The sequence below is a fragment of the Adiantum capillus-veneris genome, chromosome 20 (assembly GCF_014529385.1).
Source record: "Adiantum capillus-veneris isolate H3 chromosome 20, ASM1452938v2, whole genome shotgun sequence".
Lineage (NCBI taxonomy): Eukaryota > Viridiplantae > Streptophyta > Polypodiopsida > Polypodiales > Pteridaceae > Adiantum > Adiantum capillus-veneris.
This window is the reverse complement of record NC_140950.1, coordinates 68,847,822-68,872,186: the sequence shown is the minus strand read 5'-3', so window position 1 is coordinate 68,872,186 and position 24,365 is coordinate 68,847,822. Positions and strand designations below refer to the sequence as shown.

At 44.3% G+C, this 24,365-nt stretch overlaps 1 protein-coding gene across 3 annotated transcripts in view; it reads left to right on the top strand.

The window, feature by feature from the left end:
• Nucleotides 1-6,848: 6,848 nt before the first annotated feature.
• LOC147432678 (amino-terminal region of chorein) overlaps nucleotides 6,849-24,365 on the top strand; it is a 130,782-nt gene continuing 113,265 nt past the window's right edge. For 2 of the 3 annotated variants that reach the window (XM_086492525.1, XM_086492526.1), the window contains exon 1: nucleotides 6,850-7,595. In XM_086492525.1, coding sequence (XP_086348651.1) covers nucleotides 7,484-7,595 — 112 coding nt within the window. In that variant the 5' untranslated portion in view covers nucleotides 6,850-7,483. Of the gene's footprint in view, nucleotides 7,596-24,365 lie in introns of all 3 variants that reach the window. The other variant, XM_086492524.1, reaches the window with a different exon arrangement.

Here is a 24,365-nt window from a genome sequence, read left to right as displayed (position 1 = left end):
CCATTACACTTAATTAACTTGGCATGAAAAATACTTTTAAAAGAGAGAGTATTAGAGAACATGACAACAATTGAGAACCGGATTTTCTTGGAGCCACGGTCCCCCCTCCAAAAGGCTTTTGTATTATAGATTTTCCCATCAAGAGAAACTTGGTACAATATAATCTTTGTGTTCCTTGTGACCTTGGTGATGCTATGAAGATGGAAAGCTTTATGCATCACGAGCATAACATAAACTTTGTAAAAGCATTAACCATCCCCGGCCTCAGTCCCAAGGCCTCAAACACCTTCGAAGGTGGAGAGAGCTAGCGGGGAATGAGGGTAGGGAAGAGGAAGAAGAATCATTCATAGGAGAAAGAAATAATTCCTCACTTATCATCACTCTTCTTGCTTAGCATAGCATAATAGAATAGTAATGAAGATGAAGAAGATAACAAGCTTAAGCATTGAAGCATGACTCTTGGTTGGATTTTCATTCCATAGCCAAGCGTGTTGGTGTAGGCTCTCAACTTCTCAACAAGCTTGGAGAAGGAGATGGAGCTCTTGCACTTTGCACTTCACATAATGAGGGAGAGTGTGTGTGTGTGTGTGCGCGCGTGCGTGTGTGTGTGTGTGTGTGTGAGAGAGAGAGAGAGAGAGAGAGAGAGAGAGAGAGTATACCCCCTCTCATGCTTGGTCCACCCCTCTCTCTCTCTTGTATTATTTAATTATATCATTTGGACACGTGTCTTCTTTTTTCTCTTTGAGAGAAAGAGCTTAATCATTTATTTTTATGCATCTAAATTCTCATTGGACCCCTTTGAAACTTATCCAATAGGATTCAAGCACATCATGTGAGAGGGCCAAATGGGGAGGATCTTGACATGTGTCTTTTATGCTTCTTAAGAGATCATGTTTGAATTGAACACTTCAAGCACCTTAGTCATTTAAGCATGAAAAACATTTATGCCTCTTGAGAGATCATGTTTGAATTGAACACTTCAAGCACCTTAATCATTTAAGCATGAGAAGCACCTCATGGATTCCCACCTCAAAGTCAGCCCTAGTTTGCCTAAGGTCAAAAGACGTTTTAACACTAACTTTTGGAGGTCTTTAATGAATCTAACCTTAAGGTCTTTAGCTCCATTATGTAGCATTGCTCTTTAACAGACTATCTCTCATTTGGACCCCTTTAACCTTGGCCCCGTGTTGAGACAGATCCATAAGCACATGTCTATATTCTAACCCTTGTTCTGGTTGATTCTCCCACATTAAATGAGCAGTTTAATATGAGAAAATCATTTGGCTTGATTAGATATTAGATTTTATGACATTACCTCTCTCTTAAAATCATAGTCGTCCTCGACTATGAGGTAGAAGAGATAAAGTCTTAGTCATTAGTCTACGTTTCTTAGCGGTTAGAGGATCCCTTTTTACCCTACAACATCATTCCGGAATGGATGACTAGTCCATTTGGTGCTTGGGGGACTTAGCTGCCTCAAGCATGTCTGCTCTTTAGTCCACATCATACTCGCAAAGTAGAGTGACAAATTCTACTTGGTGTTTGAGTGACGTCGTCATCACATTAAACATGATTCTAAGCATGCATACTATTTAAATTTGTGCACGAAATAAGATTAGTCTTATAAGACAAAAACATTGTTTATTTAGAAAGCATTTACAATTGCTTACTCTAGCATAACATTGTAAGCATTGACAAGGTTCATATTATCCTTAAGTTAGTTCCTTGCATCCATCTAGCATCTTTATAAGGATAATTCTTAAACTTAACAAGATATCATTGGATAATCTTACCGTTTCTTAGTACCTTGTCTTCATGCCAAAGAATCCATTTGGGTTGCAACACCTCTTCTTGATCTTCGATCTCTGGCGGGTCCTCAATTATTAGTTCTTTTGGTGGCTCTCCTTTGTAAGGCTTGAGTAGGCTTACATGGTTAGCATTGTCAATGAGTCAATGGTTTCGCAACTTTAACTAATAATTCATCTCATTGATTGGCTTAAGAATAATTTTTTTAAAAGGACAATAGTATCTTTTTGCTAGTTTAGCATAATACTCTTGGTGGCCCGTAGGATTATTGCCCGTAGTATGCCTTAGATGAGCCTTGAGAAACTTTAGCAACACCAAATCATTTTCCTTAAAGACTAAGGCTCTTCTATGCTTATTAACAGTAGCCCTTTTTGCCTTTGATGTGAGATAGATATAACCTTTGTAATCTTTGGAAAAGATTCTTGTAAGTCTCAGCTATATTGAGCAACAAAGATCTTCCCATGTACTTAAGTAGTAAGGGACTTTTGGATTTTTCCTCTTTATCCTCCAAAGGTACTTTCCCCATAGAAGTATGTACAATGTCATATACTCTATAAGAGGTAGGTACTTCTCTCAATGAGAACTTTGATCTACTTTTATGTCATAGGCTTTTAGTAGATCAAGATTCATTAGATTAGTTATTTCACTTTGTTCATCCGTTTGTGGATAGGCCAAAAGAGAAATTTAATCTAATTCCTAAATTCTCAAAGAGACCCTTCCAGAAATTTCTGGTCATTCTAGGATCTTTGTCCGACACCATGGATGTTGGCAAGCCATGATACTTGAAAATTTGAGATCTGAAGAGGGTCGTCATTTGATGTGCCTTAATAGTCTTTTTGACGGGCATAGTGTATGTTTTCTTGCTAAGCTTGTTGACTGAACAATCCACGTTGCTTGCCTCGGTCAAATTTTGACTTTTGGCATACCATGCATTTTGAAACATACTCTTCATGGTATGTTTACTTTTCATGGTAGGCCAACAGAAATACATTTTTACTCCTTGAAGAGTAGATTATGGAATCTGTCTTTGTTTCGCATAATGAAAAGCACGGGATTCATACTTGACTTTCTTCTTGTATGGGTGAGTAGCACATAGCCTATTGCCGTTTGGAAGATAACCATCCTCCAAGGTGAATTGTTCTTTTTTTCTTCCCTAATGTAAAGGCTGTAGTTATGTAAAAGTCTCAAAAAGTAGCATATTCATATATCATAAAAGATAGATCATTGTGAGTTGTTATAGACACCACATTTACCCTTAGTCATCGTGAAAGTGCATTGACCACTTGATTGTGCTTGCCAGTAAAGAGAGCAATATAAAATCTAAATTGTGAAAGAAAATTTGCCCACCTCATTTGTTTGTCGGAGAGCTTGGTTTGCGTCATGATGTTCTTGAGGCTTTGTGATCCATTCATAGGATGGATGGAGCCCCCAAGAGATAGTGCTTCCATGTGTCTAGGGCATGTAGAACAGCTAAAAGCTCTTTTTTGTATATGCCCAAGACCCGTTCGTCGGCATTAAGATTTTGGCTCTCATATGCTATGGAATGCCCTTTTTGAAGCAAAACTTCTCCAAGGCAATCACCACCAGCATCACATTGGACCTCAAATGGCTTTGAGAGATCCAGAATCATAAGGACTAGTTGGGAGGTAAGCTTCGTTTGAGCTCGTGAAAAGCATTTTGTTCTTTAGCAGTCCATGAGTACTTAACGTTAATCTTTGTTAAGTCATGCAATGGTCTTGCTATTTGAGAGAATTTTGCTATGAAGCATCTATATTATGCACATATACCAATAAAGCTTCTTAGCTCATGTAGATTCCTTGGATTAGGACATTCTTTTATTACCTCCAACTTTGATGGATCCATACGGATACCATCTTGAGAGATCATATAACCTAAGTATTGAATCTCTTGTAGGAAAGATTCACTTTTCTTTTGATTAATGAAAAGCTTAATCTCTCGCACAACTTGAAAGATTTCCTGGAGGTGTGACTTGTACTCCTCAAAGAGATTTTGAGTGGCCTGAAAATTTTTGTCCATCGTGGGTTTGAATGCGACTGGAGCATTTGTCAAGCCAAAACTTGTATCTTATAAAATAGATCTTCTACCCGCGGCACGGGAAATCTTTTTTTTAATAGTGATCCTAATTAGTGCTCTATAGTCGACACACATGTGATATGTGCCATCTTTCTTTTGCACTAAAAGTATTGGCAAACAGAATGGAGAGGAGCTAAGCCTCATCATCCCTTTTTCCACCAATTCATACACTTGCCTCGTGGTCTCTTCTTGTTGAGCTTGTGAAACTGATAAGGAGGTTTATTAGGCGGTGAGCTTCCTAGTAGAAGCTCTATTGCATGGTCATCATCCCCTCGTTTTGAGGTAGCTCATTAGGGATGTCATTAATGTAAACATCTTGGAATCCATTTAGGAAATTAGACAACTCTAATTCCTCTTCATTCCCTTTATTGCTACTTGTAAAAACATTAGAATCATTTACTGATTCTCTATCAAAAATCATATCCGCAAAAATAGAGCTCCTTGTTGACTTATCAAAAGCAAGCTTATTTACCAGGGATATGGCGTTCCCCGACTCATTAGCATCTATGTACATGCTCTTTTCCCTCTAGGTGAAGTAGATTCTCCTTTCAGGGAACTTCATGTTGGCAGCCATGCGGTTGAACCATGGTGCCCCTAGGAGAACATCCTCATGTTGGAGAGGAGAGATAAAAAAGTCTTATTTGCTTACGTAGCTTTGGACATGAAGCCTCAACCTCCCAATCAAGGGAGTAACGGAGGCTTTCTGTCCCTTGAAAGATCCATCGACAGTTACAGTATCTCCCATCTTGAAAGCTTGAATGCCCAACTTATGGCTTCCCCAAGCATAGGAGAGGGACGAGCCTTTGCAATGAGTATCCTCTTTTGGAGCTTCAACCATGGAAGCTCTAGAACTGTCATTGCGTACATTTCTTTTGGGGCAAGAACGATAACCATGTCCTTGCTCCCCACACTTAAAGCATTTATGGTCTTTACAAAAGGCCTCTAATTCTTTGAGAGAGAGCTTATTTTTACTTTTGTAAGCTCCTTTCTCCTTGGCCTTGTTATTGTTGGTGTTGGTGTTGCCTTGGGAAGAGTTTTGAGCATCGCTCTTCCCTAGCTCTATTTTGATCCTTGTTTCCATGGGCTTGAAATTTCTTCTCGCTCCTTGTTGGAAAGTGCCTTGAAGCAACCATAGTCTGGTGGATGACTTCGGTGATAGTTCTAGGCCGTCGTGAGTTGACATACTCGGCCATTTGTTGCTTATGTTCGGCAAAGTCTATTCTTTGAAAGACTGTAGCGTTTAAATGTAAATCCCAAAACTTGTCTACATATTTGTGGATAGACTCGTTGGAGAGTGTAGCTTCAAAATTTGCCATTCGGTAAGCACTTTGTCCTTGGTATAGCTTGCAAGAAATTGCTTCATTATGGAAACTCGTAGAGTTTTCCAAGTCTTTGGGGCTTCGCCATGCCACGAAGGCTAGCCCACCCCATCGACGAGCAGATTTCTAGAAGTGCATAGCTACATGGCATAGCTTGGAGGACTTTGTGAAGCCCTCGTCTCCAAAGGCCACATCAAATTGTTGGATGAAGGCCAATACTTTGTTAGTGGCACCAAAGGTGCCATCATAGGTGGGAAAAGAGTTACTCTTTCCTCCCTCTTTGAAATTCTTGAGCTTTTGGGACCTTCACCATGCAGGGTAAGATTTGCGATGTCCTCTCCTCTTGTATTCTCTAGGAGAATAACTATTGCTTTCATCAGAAAAGGAGGAAGGTGAAGAACAAGGAGAAGAGGGTGACCTCTTTCTTGCCTTTTTCTTCCTTTGTTTCATGTCTTCCCATTCAAAGTATCAAGAAGAAGGACTACGGGCTTACCATTTTCTCTTGGGAGGAGTTGGCGACCCCTAAATTTTTATATTTGTTAGAATTTGATGATTTTGAGCACACCGTTGCGTCCGAAATGTCCCAAAACCCTACGAAAGGTTGCCCATATGCCTCATTCTAACACCCGGAGACAAGCTTTCGGGCCAAAAAAGATCCCGAAACTACTCGAAAACTCACCACGAGCTTGCATCTTATTGTCAAGAGATCATGCATTAGATTTTCATTTTTTCTTATACTCACCAAGTGTGAACTAGGCGGGATCAAAAAAGGCATGAGCTTGTTTGTAGCTTTGTGTAGTCTGAACATGGCCTTAATTACAACCCTACCTTTGCATGCATGCTTGTGGAAGTGGAAGCTAAAGACGCATTGTCCACTTTTGTAGAGATACACAATGCGTATGGAACCATGATCATTAAACTTTGGCAACATGGGTAAGAGCTCTATCTTTTTGCTAACAAAAAATTCACTACTAATGGTATGTGTAGGCTTTTCACACATGATGCCCTTCTTTATTTTCAAACGATGAGCAATGTAATAGGTTTTTAATATAGCATCCTAAGGTTCAATGGATTCAATGACTAGCTAGCAATATCTTATCAAGCTTCCTTGCCAACCCCTTCGATCATCGATGCCCTAACCACACCTTGTAATTCACAAGTCTAGCCAACTGGATGACACTACAACCTCCATAGTTGTATGTGAAGGACACACTCAACAATTTGCAATTCGGCTCGGCATCCAATGTGGAAATGGGCACAAGTGGCTATGCGTAGTTTGAACGAAGCGTAAGTGGGCTCCCCTATAGGCCCACTAGTGGCTTGTCACAAAGGTCCTCAAGTTAAGGATAAATGGCACAATTTCTCCAGGCGTTAATAAGGCTAAAACGACACAACAACATGTGCATAAAATAGTTTTAAATTAAGAAGCTCTTTGATACTTGATAAAAGTTAAAATACTAGGCCCTCTATTGAAAAGCATGCTTCAACTCATTGCCTCTATACTCTTCGAGGCTATGAGAGCCACCATCCAACACCTCCATTTTGGCGGGACTATGGGGGCGCCCTCTTAACTGTGGTTCCCCCTTGGCACCCTTGGGAAAGACCTGATATCGAAAATTTTCCACGTCACGCACACTCTCCGTGCGTGCACATTGTCGGGCTCCCTTCCTGCAAGGACAAAAGCTAGCTAGCTCGCTCGCTCAGCCTCGCTCTCTCTCTCTCTCTCTCTCTCTCTCTCAGACAAAGAAAGCACAGAAGATGTCTAAGATGAAATGCATATCGATGCCTTCCTGCTCACTTGCTCCGAAAGCTCGTTATCGTGGATCTTGGTTCAATCCTGAAACTTCTAACTGTAGCGAAAAATGCACGCTTCTTGACAAGTAATTTAGAGAGAAAGAGGAAGGAGAAGAAGTGCAGGTTTCAATACAAAGATCAAGCAGCAGGAGCACGAGGCACCTTTCTTGCTTCACCTGCATAATGTGGAGAGCAGGAAGGAGGAAGAAGAAGATTTACAGGTTTCAATTCAAGATCAAAAGTAATAGCAGCAACAGGCACCTTTCTTGCTTCATCTAGAATGCATAAAAATCTGCTAAAGATTGATATTGTACGTCCATTGTCATGTCTACCACATCTCTCTGCGTGTAAGGTCCCGTGGAATGGTGTTTTGCCTCTCCTTCGTTGCATCCAGCGAGAGGCCTGCTGCAATGTCTCTTGTGGAGGCCATCTACATACTCTAATTCTTCAAGACTAGCTCATCCCTGCTAATGGAGTCACTTCTTGCAAAAGCTCTAGAGTTCAAGCTCAAGTACTGGTTGAAGTCGTACACAAGAGATCAGTTCAAGCTGCGAGGACGAACCGTCCAATTATGCAATTTAGGTGATCTGTCTCTCCATTTTGCAACTTCATGTTTTTGAGCTCTGTTTGGTTGAGCGACTTGGTCAAGCTGTAACTCTCTTGAATATATTTGCATGAGAGAGAGAGAGAGAGAGAGAGAGAGAGAGAGAGAGAGAGAGAGAGAGAGAGAGAGAGAGAGAGATTCTATTGGACTTCTTTGGAGGCCAAAATTTATCGATAGGACAGATCACATCATCAATGATTACATTCCATTTTGGGCATATTGCCATAAGGTGTCAAGGTGCAGCAGAAGGTGTGGTGATAGGAGAGAGAGAGAGAAATGAAAATGAAATGAAATGAAGTGTTATATTAACGTCTTCAAAAGGCCAAAATGATCTATGAGACCAAAAGTTACAACGCGGTGAATCTGATACAATGTTTGAGTACCAAAACTAAAAAAGGTGTTGAAAAAGGGGTATTATAGAATCCCAAACTGCTAGATGTGAACTTAGCAACTAGCTGGAATTGTGTAGGATATGAGTAGGGGGGTGAAAGTAGTGATTGAGGGCTAATACAACACAATGTGTGTGTGTGTGTGGGGATATATTGGGTAAGAGCTGATACAAAGGCTGGTACAAGATGAGCAGGGTGTACAATCCTTAAAAGAGCTAAATCACAGGAGATCAATCATTGGTGGTTGGCGGATCTCATCAATCTCCTCCATGGCAGGGTGTACAATCCTCAAAAGAGCTAAATTACAGGAGATCAATCATCGGTGGTTGGCGGATCTCATCAATCTCCTCCATGGTTAGTAGTCTACCCAGGCGTCGTGCATGTTGGGCCAAAGTGATCTGAATCCTTTGATGCAGCCTTTGTCGATGATGTGTAGTCCTCCGTAGTCGTGGGTGTGTGGATCTCCCTAGCTCGGTCGCTTGATCGATCAGCATGCTTGTGGTGTGAGGAGAATGTGAGCTCTGTTGTGGTAGTTGATCCTTCAGCTGTCTAGTTTGAAGAAGTCTGTGATTCGTCTCTGAGACTGTCTGGTCTCTCCTCTCATCAGGCTCTCTCTGTGTCTGTGCAGCTCGAGCAAAAACAGTCCCAGACATCTCTGGTGCTCATACGAGTGAAAGCGGCCTTGTATCTCATAGTGAACTGGACAGTGGCATGTGTAGTGCGACTGTCTCAGGCTCCATGTGACATAGGGGACATGTCCTGGCCTCTGCTGGTACTCCGCTGTATCTACCAGTCTCGATCCGAAGCTGGTGTGAAGATGTGCTTATCTGGCCAATAGCACATCGTATCCCATGAGATAAGTGGGTGTCCATGTGTCTCGGCCTCGTCACAAAACCATCCTCACTAAGCTCTCTATAGAAAGCCATCTTCATGCCCAATTCCCGTGCCAGCTGTATCCAAGTCCTCATGGTATCTAGCTGAGTCAGCCTTCAGGTCCTGGCGGATGAGCTATTGATCTCGGATTGTGTAAGAGTCAGAGAGGGTGCATCCAATGAGTACTGGAAGGGGGGCAATCTGTCCATGCCGAACCCATGTACATGAAACCATGATGTCATCTCCCCATACCGGTATCTCCCTGCATAGCTAATTGTCGAGATGTATTCAGTGGTTTGGTTTGGGATTTTTCTTGACGATCTCATTGTATATCCCTCAGGGTTTTTGTTTTAGGCTTGGACACTCCAAGCGAGAAATCAATAGCAACACGAACAGAAATTGCAAAATTATGGAACTTGACTAGAGAGAGAGAGTCGGCACGGCACGATGCAGTTCCGAGCCAAGAACGTATCGGCCCAAAGACTCACAAAGTGCAACTCCCCAGGGTTTCCGAGACTCGGTGTCCAAAAGGGCACTTAAAAACAGTACATGGGATGCCCAAAAGCAGAGCCTCAAAAAGCTTCAGTTCAAAAGCATTCAAATCAAAAGCACCTGCTCCAAAAGCCTTGCGCAAATTTGCTTGCAACCTGCGAGTGCGATTTATGAAAGTCCGTACAGCTGTGCCGTGTCAGCAGTCAGCACAAATCACGAGATTCCGTATAGCTACCATGTCAGCATGGTCAAGGCAATTTACGAAAAATTGCCCTAGAGTTCAAGCTTTTGTATTTTAGGTGTTAGGCTCCACGGCCAGTGCTTTGTAAGTTCTTCAAGCTAGTAGGGATTCGGTTTTTAATTCCTAAACCCCCTTTGGGCCTCGCGCCTACACCTTCCGCCTACACCTTCAGGGTTCAAAACTTCGTTTGTTCTTGGGATTCAGTATCTCTTGTCCTCTCGACCATTTCTTTGTAGCTGGGCACGCCACATCATCAGTTTGTGACATCCCCTCTTGAAAGAATTGTAATCGCTCTCGATTGCGCCTGCAAAACAACCAAAGGACAGAAACTTTCTTCAGTAGACACTCATCCTATGTACCCATGCACCTGTAAGGTGCAGCGGAAGTGACTGTTGATATTGCTCAAGATGAGTGCTCCGAACTGTTGTCAAGGGTTTCTTTTACTTACGGGAGGGAGAGCCTTCCGTTCCTTTAGTGAAAGTACAATGATCACAAACAAGTGAATGCTACTGTGAATGAAAGTGCTGAGACCGAGAGAAGAGAGAAGAATACGACACTAGGTGGTTCTCAAACCCTCCTTCAAGGGCCCCCCTCTCTATGGCGAGAAAGGTCTATGCTATAGATTGCAGTTTCACGACGCCAGATCAGCCAAGAGAAAGACCTCCCGAGCCTTGCTTAGCCGAAGCTTCACACTCTCAGAAATCTCATTCAACGACTGACTTTCAGCATTGGCATCGAGCATTTGATTGATCGAGCAAGTCAAAAGGGACTGGAACGGACGGCCAAAAGCTGCCTCATACTGATTTCGACCAATAGCAGAGGAATAAGAGTCATTCAAAATTGCTTGGACCAATGGGAGATAGAGCTCCCAATGAGACTGTTGATCATGCACGTATGACTTCAAAACATCAAAAGCCAACTGAAACATCAAAAGCCAACTGATTGTAAATTCCTGTTTGACCATCTGACCGTGGATGAAAAGCTGATGAAAAATTCAACTTAGTGCCAAAATTTTCAAAGAGTGCGTGTCAAAAATTGGACGTGAACTTAACATCCCTATCTGAAACGATTGACTTTGGCAAACCACAGAGGGGGTACCAATGCTTTATGAACAACCGTGCTACATCTTGTGTGATGACTGTGGCCTTACAAGGAAACATGCGAAATTTGCTGAAACGATCTCCAATTGTCAAACATTGAGTGTTCCTTGAATGCAAACTAGATGGAAGGTTAGTCACAAAATACATAGCCCGTTTGGAATAGGCAGCGGTAGCAAGAGGCCTTGCTGCTTACCCCGAGGAGCTTTTACCTTTTGACAAATAATGCACTGTGTGACATAACGAAACATATCTTTTCGCATTTTAGGCCAATAAAAGAATCTATCTGTTTTTTCCAAAGTGGTGTTCATTCCCCTATGTCCATCCATGAGAGTCTCATGAGCATCGTGCAATATGGCTGTCCTGAGAGAGGGCAACACACATAGACGGTGACGAAAATACAATAAACCCTCACGAATGAGATAGTTGTTGGGTCCTTGGGAAGCAAGAGCTTGCAACCATTGCTTACCAAACTCGAAATCTGCATACTGGCTCTTCATGCTGTCGAAAGACACACCCTGAATAGTAACTGTGGATCTTGACTCAAGAGCTAGGATCTGTCCTTTACGACTTAACACATCTGCAACAGGGTTAGCTTTACCAGGCACATACTCAATCAAACCTCCAAATTGCTCAAAAAATTGTGACCACCGTGCTTGGCGATCACTCCAATGTGCACTAGTAAGCATAGACTGGAGCCACTTGAGGGCTTGGTGATATGTGCGAACTGTAAACGCTCTACCATACAGAAAATGCTTCCAATGCTTGAGAGAGTGAATGACAGACAGAAGTTCTTTGTCATAAACTGAATAATTCTTTTTTGCACTATTTAACTTCCGACTAAGAAATGCAACTGGACAGCCATGTTGCTGAAGCACAGCTCCTATGGCGACATTGCTCGCATCAGTCCATACCTCAAAGGGGTCATCCCAAGAGGCAAGGATGAGACATGGCGCTTGTGTCACTGCAATCTTGAAGTTGCGAAAGCTTCAATGGCTGCCTCGGGCAAATCCACGCGTTGTCTGGGAGTTTTTACCCCTTTCAAAACATCTGTCATGGGTGCGGCAATGCGTGCAAAATTCTCTATGTGCGAATTATATGCTTGACATAAACCAAGAAAAGAACGCACATCATATGCAGTTTTGGGCAAATCCCAATTACGAACCTGTCCTAGCTTCGCGGGATCTAGGTTGATACCTTCTGCAGAAATGATATAACCCAAATAAGTAACTTCAGTGAGAAAAAACTCAGATTTCTTAGCTGTAACGTACAACTGACACTCATCCAAACGGGTTAAAACCCTTTCTAGATCCTTTTCATGTTGTTCCCACGATGCAAAAAAAAAAGAGAATATCATCAAGAAAGATAAACACACACGCCAACCATATTGCCAAAACGGCCTACCATGTGACGGTTAAATGTACCCATGGCACCTGTCAATCCAAAAGGCATTACCATATACTCCCATGACCCTCGCTCTGTGCGAAAAGCGGTCTTGTAGATGTCGCCTTTGAATACCCTTATATGATGGTATCCACTTTTGAGATCAACCTTACAGAAAACCTTTGCCCCATTGAGCCGATTGAGGATATACTCAATGCGAAGCATCGGAAACTTGTTCTTAACGGTCATCTTGTTCAATGCCCTGTAATCAACACACAAACGAAACGAACCATTCTTCTTGCGGACAAATAAGATAGGAGCAACAAAAGGACTTACACTAGGACGTATGAATTCTAGGGCCACCAACTCTGTGAGTTGCCACTTTAATTCTTCTTCTTGAGTCTTTTTCAAACGGTAGAGAGGCCTTACTGACTGGCTGTGCCCCCTCCATGAGTTCGATGCGATGGTCCTCCGGCCTTTCGGGAGGGAGACGGGGTGGAAGATCATCCTGCAAAAAGAGGTGCTCATACTTTGTAAACAAAGCTGAATACTTGTTTGGAGCTTGAATGCTTTGGGTAATTGGAGAGGCATAGATGAATGTCTCTTGTGCTCCTCTTCGTAATTCATGATTCGCCTGCACATGAGAAATGAGAGGTAAAAAATGCAGACCCTTCTCACCACGAATGATCATGGGAGAGTCACTTTTGGCAATTAGACTGAGCGTATTGTCCGCCCAATCAATGAGAGGGTTATGGTCACGCAACAATCTAATGTCCATAATCATATCACATCCTGAGAGAGGAGACACAACGAATTTTCGACGGAAGGAAGCTTGTTGAACAGTGAATGACACATCAAGGCACTCTTGCGTAATGAGAGAGTCCATAGCGGGAGTGAAGCCCGACACCTCGAGAGGAGTTGTCTGGCTAATCTCTAGGCGGGCTCTCTCTACAAGAGTGTCACCAATCACATCATGCATACTGCCTGAATCAAACAATATGACAAAAGGCTGACCCTTCACATGACCATAACATTTAAATAGAGACATATCAATGTGTGTGTCAGAAACATGTGGAGACTCAGATTGGTTCACTAAAGTGCTTGTGCTAGCTGTAGGTGCTTTGGGTTCTTTAGGTGGTACTGTCTTAGGACAAGCCTTCTTAATATGACCGTTGACGTGACATTGATAACATCGACCTTTCTTAGCATAAATGACTTGTTCTTTGGGCGTTATGTACCCTCCTATAATTCCTTGTGCAGCAATACCAATTAATGGCATCATCAGCAAGATACATGGCTGCCGTCAAAACTTTGCTATTTCGTGTTTTCTTAGTTGTCGCAAAGTAAGCATTAAATTGATGCAACCAAGAATGAATAACATTAGCATTCATCTTATAGTCATACTTACTGAACGTCAACTTCTTAGTGACTGAATTGTTGGAGTCCGCATCTCTACTTGTGCTACCTGATGAATTGCCCACATCTTTGACCGGCTCAGATTTCGAGGTGAGGACCTGTAGGACTAACTCTTGCATGCGTTGGTCTCTCTACGCCTCATGCTCTAATTTCAAGACTGCTCGCCTTTCTTCGGCCACTATGCATTGAGCTTCGCGTGCTTGCTCACGCTCAAGCTCCATAGTTGCCTTTCTTTCTTTGGCCGCCAAGCGCACTTGATCACGCTCACGATCCAAGGCGGCGCGTTGTGCCTCTTGTTGTAGCATCATGCAGAGTATCGGGGAAAGGGCAGAACGAGCCCCTCCCGTTCCCGGAACGCGTTCCCAAAGAGGTCGGGGGGCCGGAACGGAAACATGGGCGGAACACCGTTCCCGGATTTTTTTGTAACTGGAATGGCTGGCGGGACGGGCGGAACAGGAACGGAACGGGCAGCCGGAATGGCGTTTTTCGAAAAAACTGGCTCTTGGATAGTTTTGAAAAATCCGACTGTTGGGGTTTTTTGGGCGCTTTTGAATGGTTTGGGGTGGGGGCGGGGAAAGAGAGGGGGTCTTCTCCTCTCCAATACTAATACCTCTTTTGTGCAATTTCTAGGTCGTAGTACTTCAAGACCATCTGTCACGTGACACATCCAACCCTATGTGTCCGTGGACAAGCTACAACACGACCAGGGTTCAGTTCAGTCAAGTCAGTCTAGAATAGGAAGTGATTTGGCACTTTTGTGAGTCTATTCATAGACCATGCATGCCCAGTCACTTAGTGTAGATGCATATCCTCTGGTTGCACACAGCATGATCATCAGTATTCCCATCAGAATCCATCAGATTCCATCAGGGGAATTTTCCAGTGATTTTAGCCTATTATACCTATTTTTGACATTTTTCAAGTGACTTTTGTTGGAAAGTAGGTAGGGCAATTTTGCTAAGTTTGTATATAAGCAAACCTAAACTAGCACTAAATGGCAGAAGAGGCAACAGGAGCTAAGCTCAGCAGGCAACTTCTCAACAAGAACTTGGTGGTCTCCCCTCCAAGCAAAGGACTCAGCACCTTGGCGTTTCCATCAAAGTGGTCATCGCCATACCTCCCATTCCCTAGCGTTTTGCATCAGCCTTGCCATCGCAAGAAACTCCCATTCCCTAGCGTTTTTGAAGAAGATCATCGCCACAGATTCCTTCAGCCGGCGTTTTTGCAAAGCTCAGCATACCTAGCATTTTTGGCAGTTTCAGTAGGCGATCTCAGCAGTAGGAAGACCAACAAGATTCAGCCCTAAGGAGTAGCAGATTTAGCCAATAAGAACCTTAGTTTTCAGCCTTAATGAACCTCAGTTTTCAGCCCTAAACCTGCAGAATTTCAGCGACAAAGACCCATAGAAACAGCCCCCAAAATCAGCGTTTTAGGACTAGCCGCAGATTTTAGCCCATAGCGTTTTTGGACAGCAGGTTAAAGATTGCAAATTTCAGCTCTAGTGTCGGCCTCGTCATCCCCGTAGTCATCGTCGACATAGCCTAGACTTGCATGAGTCACATGCATTCAGTTTGTACCAGTTTGTGTAATCATAAGTAGACCACTCTCGCCGACAAGAGTGGGGCCTTTCGGAGGAGGGTTTTACGTCTCTGGTGTCGTATTCTCTTCTCTCTCTATCTCTCAGTCTCATACACTTGCACGCACTGTGTCCATTCACTTTGTTTGTGATCATAGCATTCTCTCATTAAGAACGGAAGGCTCTCCCTTTTATAAGAACAAAAGGAACCTTGAGCACAGTTCGGAGCACTCATCTTGAGCAAAGCGCAAACATTCATTCCGCTACACCTAAGATTGGTATCAGAGCTTTGGCAGTGTTCTGTATCTCTCAAGGAAAGAACAATAAGAATCACAATAATTTTTTTTGCTTGTTGTGGTCGCACGAACCCAAGTTCGCTTGGGCGTGTCGATTCCTAATCGTGTCTTTAAAGAGTGACAGGAATCCCAAGAAAGAAGGGCTTGTCCAGCCTCCCCTTGTGGCTCTTTTCACTCATTGAGAGTGGACCGTGCACTTAGCGGCCGGCCAATCGACGTGAGGTGGGAAAAAGCAACCTTGGTGTGAGCGCAAGGCCGCCAAGGGGTACGCCCGCGGAAAAGAGAAGAACTCGGGTGAAGAGAAGATCCTTCTCAAACACGGTTTGCAAGCGAAAGAAAACCTCAAGAACCTCAAGACCCTGAAGACCCAAGACCCCCAAGAACCCAAGTTCCTCGTGAACTTAAGAACCCAAGACCACAAGAACCCACAAGAACCCACGACTTCAGAATGGTCATCACTCGAAGCGGAATACTTCGCTTAGAGGAGATAAGCATGACAGAGGCGAAGAAGAATTTTTCCCACTAGGAGGTTTTTCCGACCCTCCCCCTTCCCCATCTACGTCAAGGATTGCACTAACTCCTATGGAGGCTTTCGACAGGATGGTGATGGACACGAAGTTAGACCGCGAAGCACGAAAAGCAGAAAGAGAAGCAGACAGAAAGGCCTACGAAGAAGAAATGGCAGCCATAGAGCGTGAGTACAACTTGGAAGAAAAAGAAAGTCAAGCCAAATTTGATCGCGAGAACAAAGCCATAAAAGAAGAGAGCGACCAACACATGAAAGAGTTGTTGCGACTCTTTTCTCAAGTTCAGCACAGATGCAAGAGATTCGGGAAAAGGAGACTCTCTCAGTTTCTTCTTCTCCAAAGCAAGACACACATGATTTGCATGATTTGAATGAGAATGATTTGCATGATGATTTGGATGACAATGACAAGTATGATGATTTGCATGATCAAGATGTGATTTCTCACAAGCATGATGATTTGCATGAAGATGACGTGATTGTTCACAAGGATGATGTGTTAGTTGATGCTTTTTCTAGCAAAGCTAACATCGTTGCAGATTCGATCAATCACGAGGGATCGATCTTGGCTCTCGAGCCTAGGTCCAAAGAACCCCTTCAGGAAGAACCGATCTTGGCTCTCGAACCTAGGTCCAAAGAACCCTTACAAGAAGTACTATGTGTTCGCATGATTGGTCAATACGCATTATATGAGTGTTTCATTCGTGATCGTTTCGTGTATTTTAGTCAGCGTCGTTATGTGATCCCTTTTCCTAAGCATGACATATTGTATGTTGAGCACATTTCGCTCATGGATGAGCACGAATGTATGCGGATTATTCATGAAAAGCCGAAAAGTAGGCATTCAAGGAAGTCACATTCCATGTCTCTTCCTTGGCATGACACATTGGTAGAAAGAGCACAAGACAATATGAGCACCAAGCATGGGCATTTCCATTGTGATTTGCCACAGTTGATTGATTTAGATCAGAAAGACAAGATTCGATCTCATTGTTTGCGTGTGTGTGGTGAAGGGTTTGACACTATCTATTTGTTCATCTACGTTGCATGCACAGTCTTTGAGGAAGACAAGATTTTTTCCAGTCACTTTACATGGAATAGGTATGTTCATGTTTTTGTGTTGGAAGTGGTTTCGGGAATTTTCAGCCTTGGAGATTCTTAAAGAAGGTGAACCTACGTCCATAGAAGAAGTGGAAGCATTGAAGGAGACTCAAAAGACTTTGTGTCGCTTGGTGCGCCCAAAGAAGCAAGCTTTGCAGACCTTTACGAAGTTCAAGTATCGCACGATCCACACCTTAGAGTGGGACGGCAAAGGGTCCTCTCGAGGATTCCGGGTGTTGTTGGCGATCTCCCTCGACGCCATACAGTTCGGTACCAGTACCTCACTTTGAAAAGGAGGGGATGTCACGTGACACATCCAACCCTATGTGTCCGTGGATAAGCTACAACATGCCCAGGGTTCAGTTCAGTCAAGTCAGTCTAGAATAGGAAGTGATCTGGCACTTTTATGAGTCTATTCGTAGACCGTGCATGCCCAATCACTTAGTGTAGATGCATATCCTCTGGTTGCACACAGCATGATCATCAGTATTCCCATCAGAATCCATCAGGGGAATTTTTCAGTGATTTTAGCCTATTTTATCTATTTTTGACATTTTTCACTTATTATTTTTAAGTGACTTTTGTTGGAAAGTAGGTAGGACAATTTTGCTAAGTTTGTATATAACCAAACCTAGACTAGCACTAAATGGCAGAAGAGGCAACAGGAGCTAAGCTCCGCAGGCAACTTCTCAACAAGAACTTGGTGGTCTCCCGTGCAAGCAAAGGACTCAGCACCTTGGCGTTTCCATCAAAGTGGTCATCGCCATACCTCCCATTCCCTAGCGTTTTGCATCAGCCTTGCCATCGCAAGAAACTCCCATTCCCTAGCGTTTTTGAAGAAGATCATTGCCACAAATTCCTTCAGCCGGCGTTTTTGCAAAGCTCAGCATACCTAGCGTTTTTGGCAGTTTCAGCAGGCGATCTCAGCAGTAGGAAGACCAGCAAGATTCAGCCCTAAGGAGTAGCAGATTCAGCCGATAAGAACCTTAGTTTTCAGCCTTAATGAACCTCAGTTTTCAGCCCTAAACCTGCAGAATTTCAGCGACAAAGACCCATAGAAACAGCCCCCAAAATCAGCGTTTTAGGACTAGCCGCAAATTTCAGCCCATAGCGTTTTTGGACAGCAGGTAAAAGATTGCAGATTTCAGCCCTAGTGTCGGCCTCGTCATCCCCGTAGTCATCGTCGACATAGCCTAGACTTGCATGAGTCACACGCATTCAGTTTGTACCAGTTTGTGCAATCATAAGTAGACCACTCTCGTCGATGAGAGTGGGGCCTTCAGAGGAGGGTTTTACGTCGTCTCTGGTGTCGTATTCTCTTCTCTCTCTATCTCTCAGTCTCATACACTTGCACGCACAGTGTCCATTCACTTTGTTTGTGATCATAGCATTCTCTCATTAAGAACGGAAGGCTCTCCCTTTTATAAGAACAAAAGGAACCTTGAGCACAGTTCGGAGCACTCATCTTGAGCAAAGCGCAAACATTCATTCCGCTGCACCTAATACCATGTGCACGAGGATTGGAGAGTATGGGGCACGCTACGTGCCACCCTCTTCCGAGGCCATCCGTACTACTCTACTCGATAGAGAGAAGGCGGTTGTGGAGATGGCAACTCTCAACATGAAGAGACAATGGAAAAAGTATGGTGTGACCCTCATTGCGAATGGATAGAGCGACACTAGGAGGAGGTCCATCCATGGCATTGTTGCCTATTCAAAGGGGAGATGTATTTTGCCGACTTCCATGATTGCACGAAGACAGGAAAATCAGTAGATGTCCTTGCGGGTGAGTGGGCCTCCGTCGTAGAGACCATTGGGTCGGACCTTGTCATAGGTCTAGTCACCGATGGGTAGGCAACAAACAGGGTAGTCGGAGCTATTTTGGAAGGCGCTTATTCTCACATCACGGTGTCCTTTTGCATGGCACATTGCCTTAACAACCTCTTGAAGGATTTCGGCAAACTACCTTGGATAGAGCCTCTCATTGCATCCACGTCCAAGGTGGTTTCTTTTATCAACAACCACAACATTCTTCGAGCCGGGTTCTTGAAGCGGTCGGGGGGCAAAGTGCTTCTAAAATATTGTGAGACCCGCTTCGCCTACAACTATCTAGTGGTAAGCCGCTTTGTAGAGTGTCAAAGTGCAGTGCGGCAGCTCTTCATCAGTACAAAGTTTGCTGAGACTTCCCATGCAAGTACAATCGCAGGGATCGTTTGTACAGGGAAGGTAGAGGATCCTGAGTTTCGGGAGTCTCTAAAGACTTTTGACAAAATGGTGAAACCAGTGATCCACTTGCTTAGAGTGATGGATGGTATGCAACCTTGCATTGGCAAGGTCTATGAAGCAATGGATCGCATGGTCGAGGCGCTTGAAGATCATGAGAAGGACCCAGATAGGCTTGAAGAAATCAAAGAGCGTTGCAGTAGCAGGTGATGTCTATAGTTTACCTCTTCATGGTGCAGCTTTTGTGTTTGGACCCAGAGTTCCAAGGTGCAGGGTAGGAGCATGATTCGGAGGTAAACACACATTGGAACACCATCTTCAAGAAGCTTCACCCTGATCATGACATGCAACGCAAAATCAAGGATCAACTTGCATTTTACAGGGATATGCGAGGATCATTTGGGACAGCCGATGCCCAAATTGATTGCACCAAGATTTCCTCCGTCTTGTGGTGGCAAGAAAATGGTTCAGATGGTCCCTATCTTCAGCGACTTTCCGTCCGCATTCTGAGCCAAGCGGTTAGCTCTCTTGCTTGGAGCAATTGTGGAGTGTATATAGCCACATTGCATCAAGAAAGAGAAACCGACTTGGAGTGGAGAAAGCAAATGACCTTGTTTTTGTCGGTGCAAACTTAAGAATGCTTTGCAAGTCAGCATCCAAAGTGACAGATCCTTTTCTACAGTGGGAGATAGAGGCAGAGGTAGAGGTGCTTGGAGAGGTAGGAGGATCTACGCATGAGGATGAGCCTATGCAGGAGGATTGGGATGATATTCATGACGTCTAGGACTCCACTACAGATTGGGTGGTGGGATGCTCTTCTGCCCCTACCCAGAGGTGAACATCAGGCACGAGTCATGACTCATTGCTCATTGGTTTTTGATATTTCTTTCCTTTGTTGCCGCTGGCTTTGCCCGCTTTTTGTATTGCACTACCACATGAGTGATCGAGTCTTGATTACAGTTGTTACTTAGCACTCTAGCCTCTACATGTCTTTTTGTAGCGCCTTGGCTGGCCTTGTAAGCCATCTTTTATAATCTATGATCTATCATCTTTTTGCTCCAAGCTTTTGTGTGGATTCTAGACTCTATTCAACTTTAAGTTAATGTTCTTTCTATGAAGAATCAAGATGCTTTTGTAAAGGATGATCCCAATTCATGTATTGTGTGTAGTGAACAATCGCGTGTAAGCCTTAAGACTGAAGAATCATTGCAAATCATGTCTAAATAGGATTCTACTTGGACTAATGGGTGTGTATGGCTCTATACTAACATATAGGTTAAATCCAACCTAATTTAAGCATATTTTAAGCTTACCGTTCCGGCCCCCGTTCATGTTCCGCTTTTCCGAGGGGGGGGGGGGGGAACGTTCCAGAGGTCCCTGTTCCCGTTTCCATTCCGGTAACTTTGGCATCATGTTCATCATTGTCTTGACCAAAGCCTCCATAGGATTTGGTGCAACCCGTGGCGTAGATGGGGAAGGGGGAGGATTGGAAAAAAATCCTCCTGTCGGGGAAAATTCTTTGTCACCAACTCCACTCTCATCACCTTCACGCAAAGTATCCTTTCCGCTTCGGGTGATGACCATACACTGAGATCTTGGGTACTTAAGTTCTCGAGGAACTTGGGTTCTTGAGGTTCTTGAGTTATGTAGCTTGCAATCGGTGTTTGAGAAGGCTTTTTCCTTACCCGAGCTCAACTCTTCCCTGCTGGTGCACCCCTTGGCGGCCTTGCCTCACACCAAAGTTGTTTTTTCCCACCTCACGTCGATTGGCCGGCCGCTAAGTGCACGGTCCGCTCTCAATGAGTGAAAAGAGGAACAAGGGGAGGTTGGAGAAGCCCTTCTTTCTTGGGTTACCTGTCACTCTTCAAAAACACGATTAGGAATCGACACGCCCAAGTGGACTTGGGTTACGTGCGACCGCAACAAGCAAAAAAATTCTTGTGGTTCTTTCCTTGAGTGATACAGAACACTGCCAAAGCTCTCATACCAATGTAAGGTGTAGCGGAAGTGAATGTTGATATTGCTGAAGATGAGTGTTGCAAACTGTGCTCAAGGGTTCCTTTTACTTTCGGAAGGGAGAGCCTTCCGTTCCTTTAGTGAGAGAGTGCAATGATCACAAACAAGTGAATGCTACTGTGAATGAAAGTGCTGAGACTGAGAGAAGAGAGAGAAGAATACGACACCGGGTGGTTCTCAAACCCTCCTCCAAGGGCCCCCCTCTCTATGGCGAGAGAGGTCTATGCTATAGATTGCACAAATCGGGTACAATGGTCTAGATGCAATGGACTTGTTGACGATGTCGACAACAATGATGATGACAACGAGGAACTTTGACACTGTGTCGACGAGGATGGCGATGACTCAAACCCTCCTCCAAGCGCCCCCCTCTCTATGGCGAGAGAGGTCTATGCTATAGATTGCACAAATCGGGTACAATGGTCTAGATGCCATGGACTTGCCGACGATGTCGACGACAATGATGATGACAAAGAGGACGGGCTGAAAACTGAAAATGCTAGGGCTGAAATGCTGGCAAACTGCTGTCTTCGTGGTGAACTCTGACACTGTGTTGGCGAGGATGGCGATGACGACGACTCGACGACGATGTGCTGAAAACGCAGATGCTGAAATCTGAAAACAGCGGGCTGAAATTGTAAACGCTGGCTGACCCAACGGCAGTACGGCGAGCATCTGCTGCGGATAGGTGAGATCTGCGAGGCTAGGGGCTGGATCTGCAAAGGCTATGTGCTGAAATCTGAAAACGCTGTTGTTCTTGGCTGATCTGGCGTCGTGAAACCGCAAAACGCTAGGCCTGATCTTCTACAGAAAACGCCAGGTTGATCTTGTTGGCTGAAAACGCTAGGGCTCTCTGCTGGTCTTGTTGAGAAGGTGCACTGCAAGTTGCTAGAACTTCTTCTGCTAAAACTGGGCGCCCCATGTCTGCTTATATAGCTGTAAAAGGCTGGGTCGAGCAGTTCTCCGAACAACCCACGACCTTGGAAATTGGTGAATTAAAATAATAAAAATACCAAAATGCTTGGAAATGTATTGTCCCAAAACCGGGCGGGAATTGGACCTTCTGCTTGGACAATGCATATGCTGGGTGGTATTGGGTGTGCAATCAGAGGATATGCAGCTACTCTTAAGTGCCTGGACATGCACGGCGTGCTTATAGGCTCACAAAGGTGCCAAAACACTTCCTAAGCTGACTTGAACCCTAGACCTGAGATAGCTTGTCCACATGCACATAGGGTTAGATGTGCACGTGACAACACTAAACTCCACCAATCCAACACTTCTACAAAGACATCAGTCACTAATCAATCACAATTCTATCTAGGGTCTCAGATACAAATCATGATCATTGTAACCTATTTAGCCCCCCAATTTTTACTTAGGGTGAGAGATTCTCGTGGTTGGCGTTCTTGAAAGGCCGCCTGCATTTCGGTGTCAATCTTCTTTGTGATTCCATGTGTTACCTTGTGGACTTTCTTTTGGACAACTGTGACCTCGGCAAGGGAGGCTTCAAACTCCCTTGCCTTTGCGAGTAGGGTTTGACTCTCTGCTTCTTGCGAGCTCTCGAGCTTGTGTAGCCAATGCTTGAGGGCCGCGTTCTCCTCTATGAGGACTTGGATGTGGGCCTCAAGAGCGAAGATTCTTACTTCTTGGCAGGTGGAGGGATCCTTCCGGGGGGGGCGCGGGTCATAGGAAGGAAGCTCCGTGGGCAAGATGCCAATGTGCTGAAGGTGGACATGCTACATGCGAGGCTTGTTGCGATTCAGTTGAGACCTTGGACATAATGGCGTCCTCTGCAGGACATCCAATCGGCGGTGGCGTCCTTTGGAGGGCAGCCAGACCTTCGACTATGGGACCGATGCAGTAGCATCAGTCGGCAGGTCTACATCAGCTCGGCAGCAGGTCAGCATCACTATCTCCACGTTGCAACTCTATCGTCTCCATGCGGCACAAAACTCGTTACCAGGTGGCGCGACCCTTAGCTTCGTTATGAGGAAATGTGGACGGTGCCCTTACTGTGCTGAGAGAGAGAGAGAGAGAGAGAGAGAGAGAGAGAGAGAGAGAGAGAGAGAGAGAGAGAGAGAGAGAGGAGTCGTCGCACGGGGGCACAACAGAGTTTTGAGCAAAGACGTACTGGCCCCAAAGACTGGCGTCCCTTTCGATATTTCTTTATAATTATACTCGCAAAGTACAACTCTCGAGGGTTCAACTCTCTCCGAGACTCTGGGTCCAGATGCTCTACGAAAGAGTGACCCCAAGGGCACTTATAAACAATACAGGGGATGCCCAAAAGCAAAGCCCCAAAAACCTTGAGTTCAAAAAGCATTCACATCAAAAGCACTTGCTCCAAAAGCCTTGCACAAATCTGCTTGCAACCAGCCAATGCTATTTATGGAATCCGTACAACTGTGCCATGCCAGCAGTCAACGCAGATCACGGGATTTTGTACAATTTCCATGTCAGCATGGTTAGCGTGATATATGGAAAACTGCCCCAGAGTTCAAGCTTTTGTATTTTAGGTTTTAGGCCCCGCGGCCGGTGCTTTATAAGTGTCACGTGCACATTTAACCCTATGTGCATGTGGACAAGCTACTTCAGGTCTAGGGTTCAGTTAGCTCAGGAAGTGTTTTGGCACCTTTGTGAGTCTGTTCGCAGACCGTGCATGTCCAAACACTTAGAGTAGTTGCATTTCCTCTGGTTGTACACAACATGATCATCAGATTACATTCGGTACCCATGAGGAGCATTTCACAGTGCATAGAACCTATTTTCCCTATTTTAGCCATTTTTCACTTATTATTAATAAGTGACTTTGTTGGGAAACTGGGTAGGGCAAATTGACTAAGGCAATATATAAGAAAAGCTAGCGCTAGCACTTTTTGGCAGAAGAGGCAGCAAATAGCATCTGGCAGTGCACCTTCTCAGCAAGACCGGCAAGGGAACCTAGCGTTTTCAGCCACCAAAGACCAGCAATTTGCAGATCAGACTGGTGACAACAGATTCTCTAGCGTTTTGCAGTAGATATCGACATCAGCCCTAGCGTTTTTGGTATAGCAAATCAGCCTAGCGTTTTGCAGTTCCTTGGCGACAGAACCACTTTCTGCATCAATGTTTTGCAA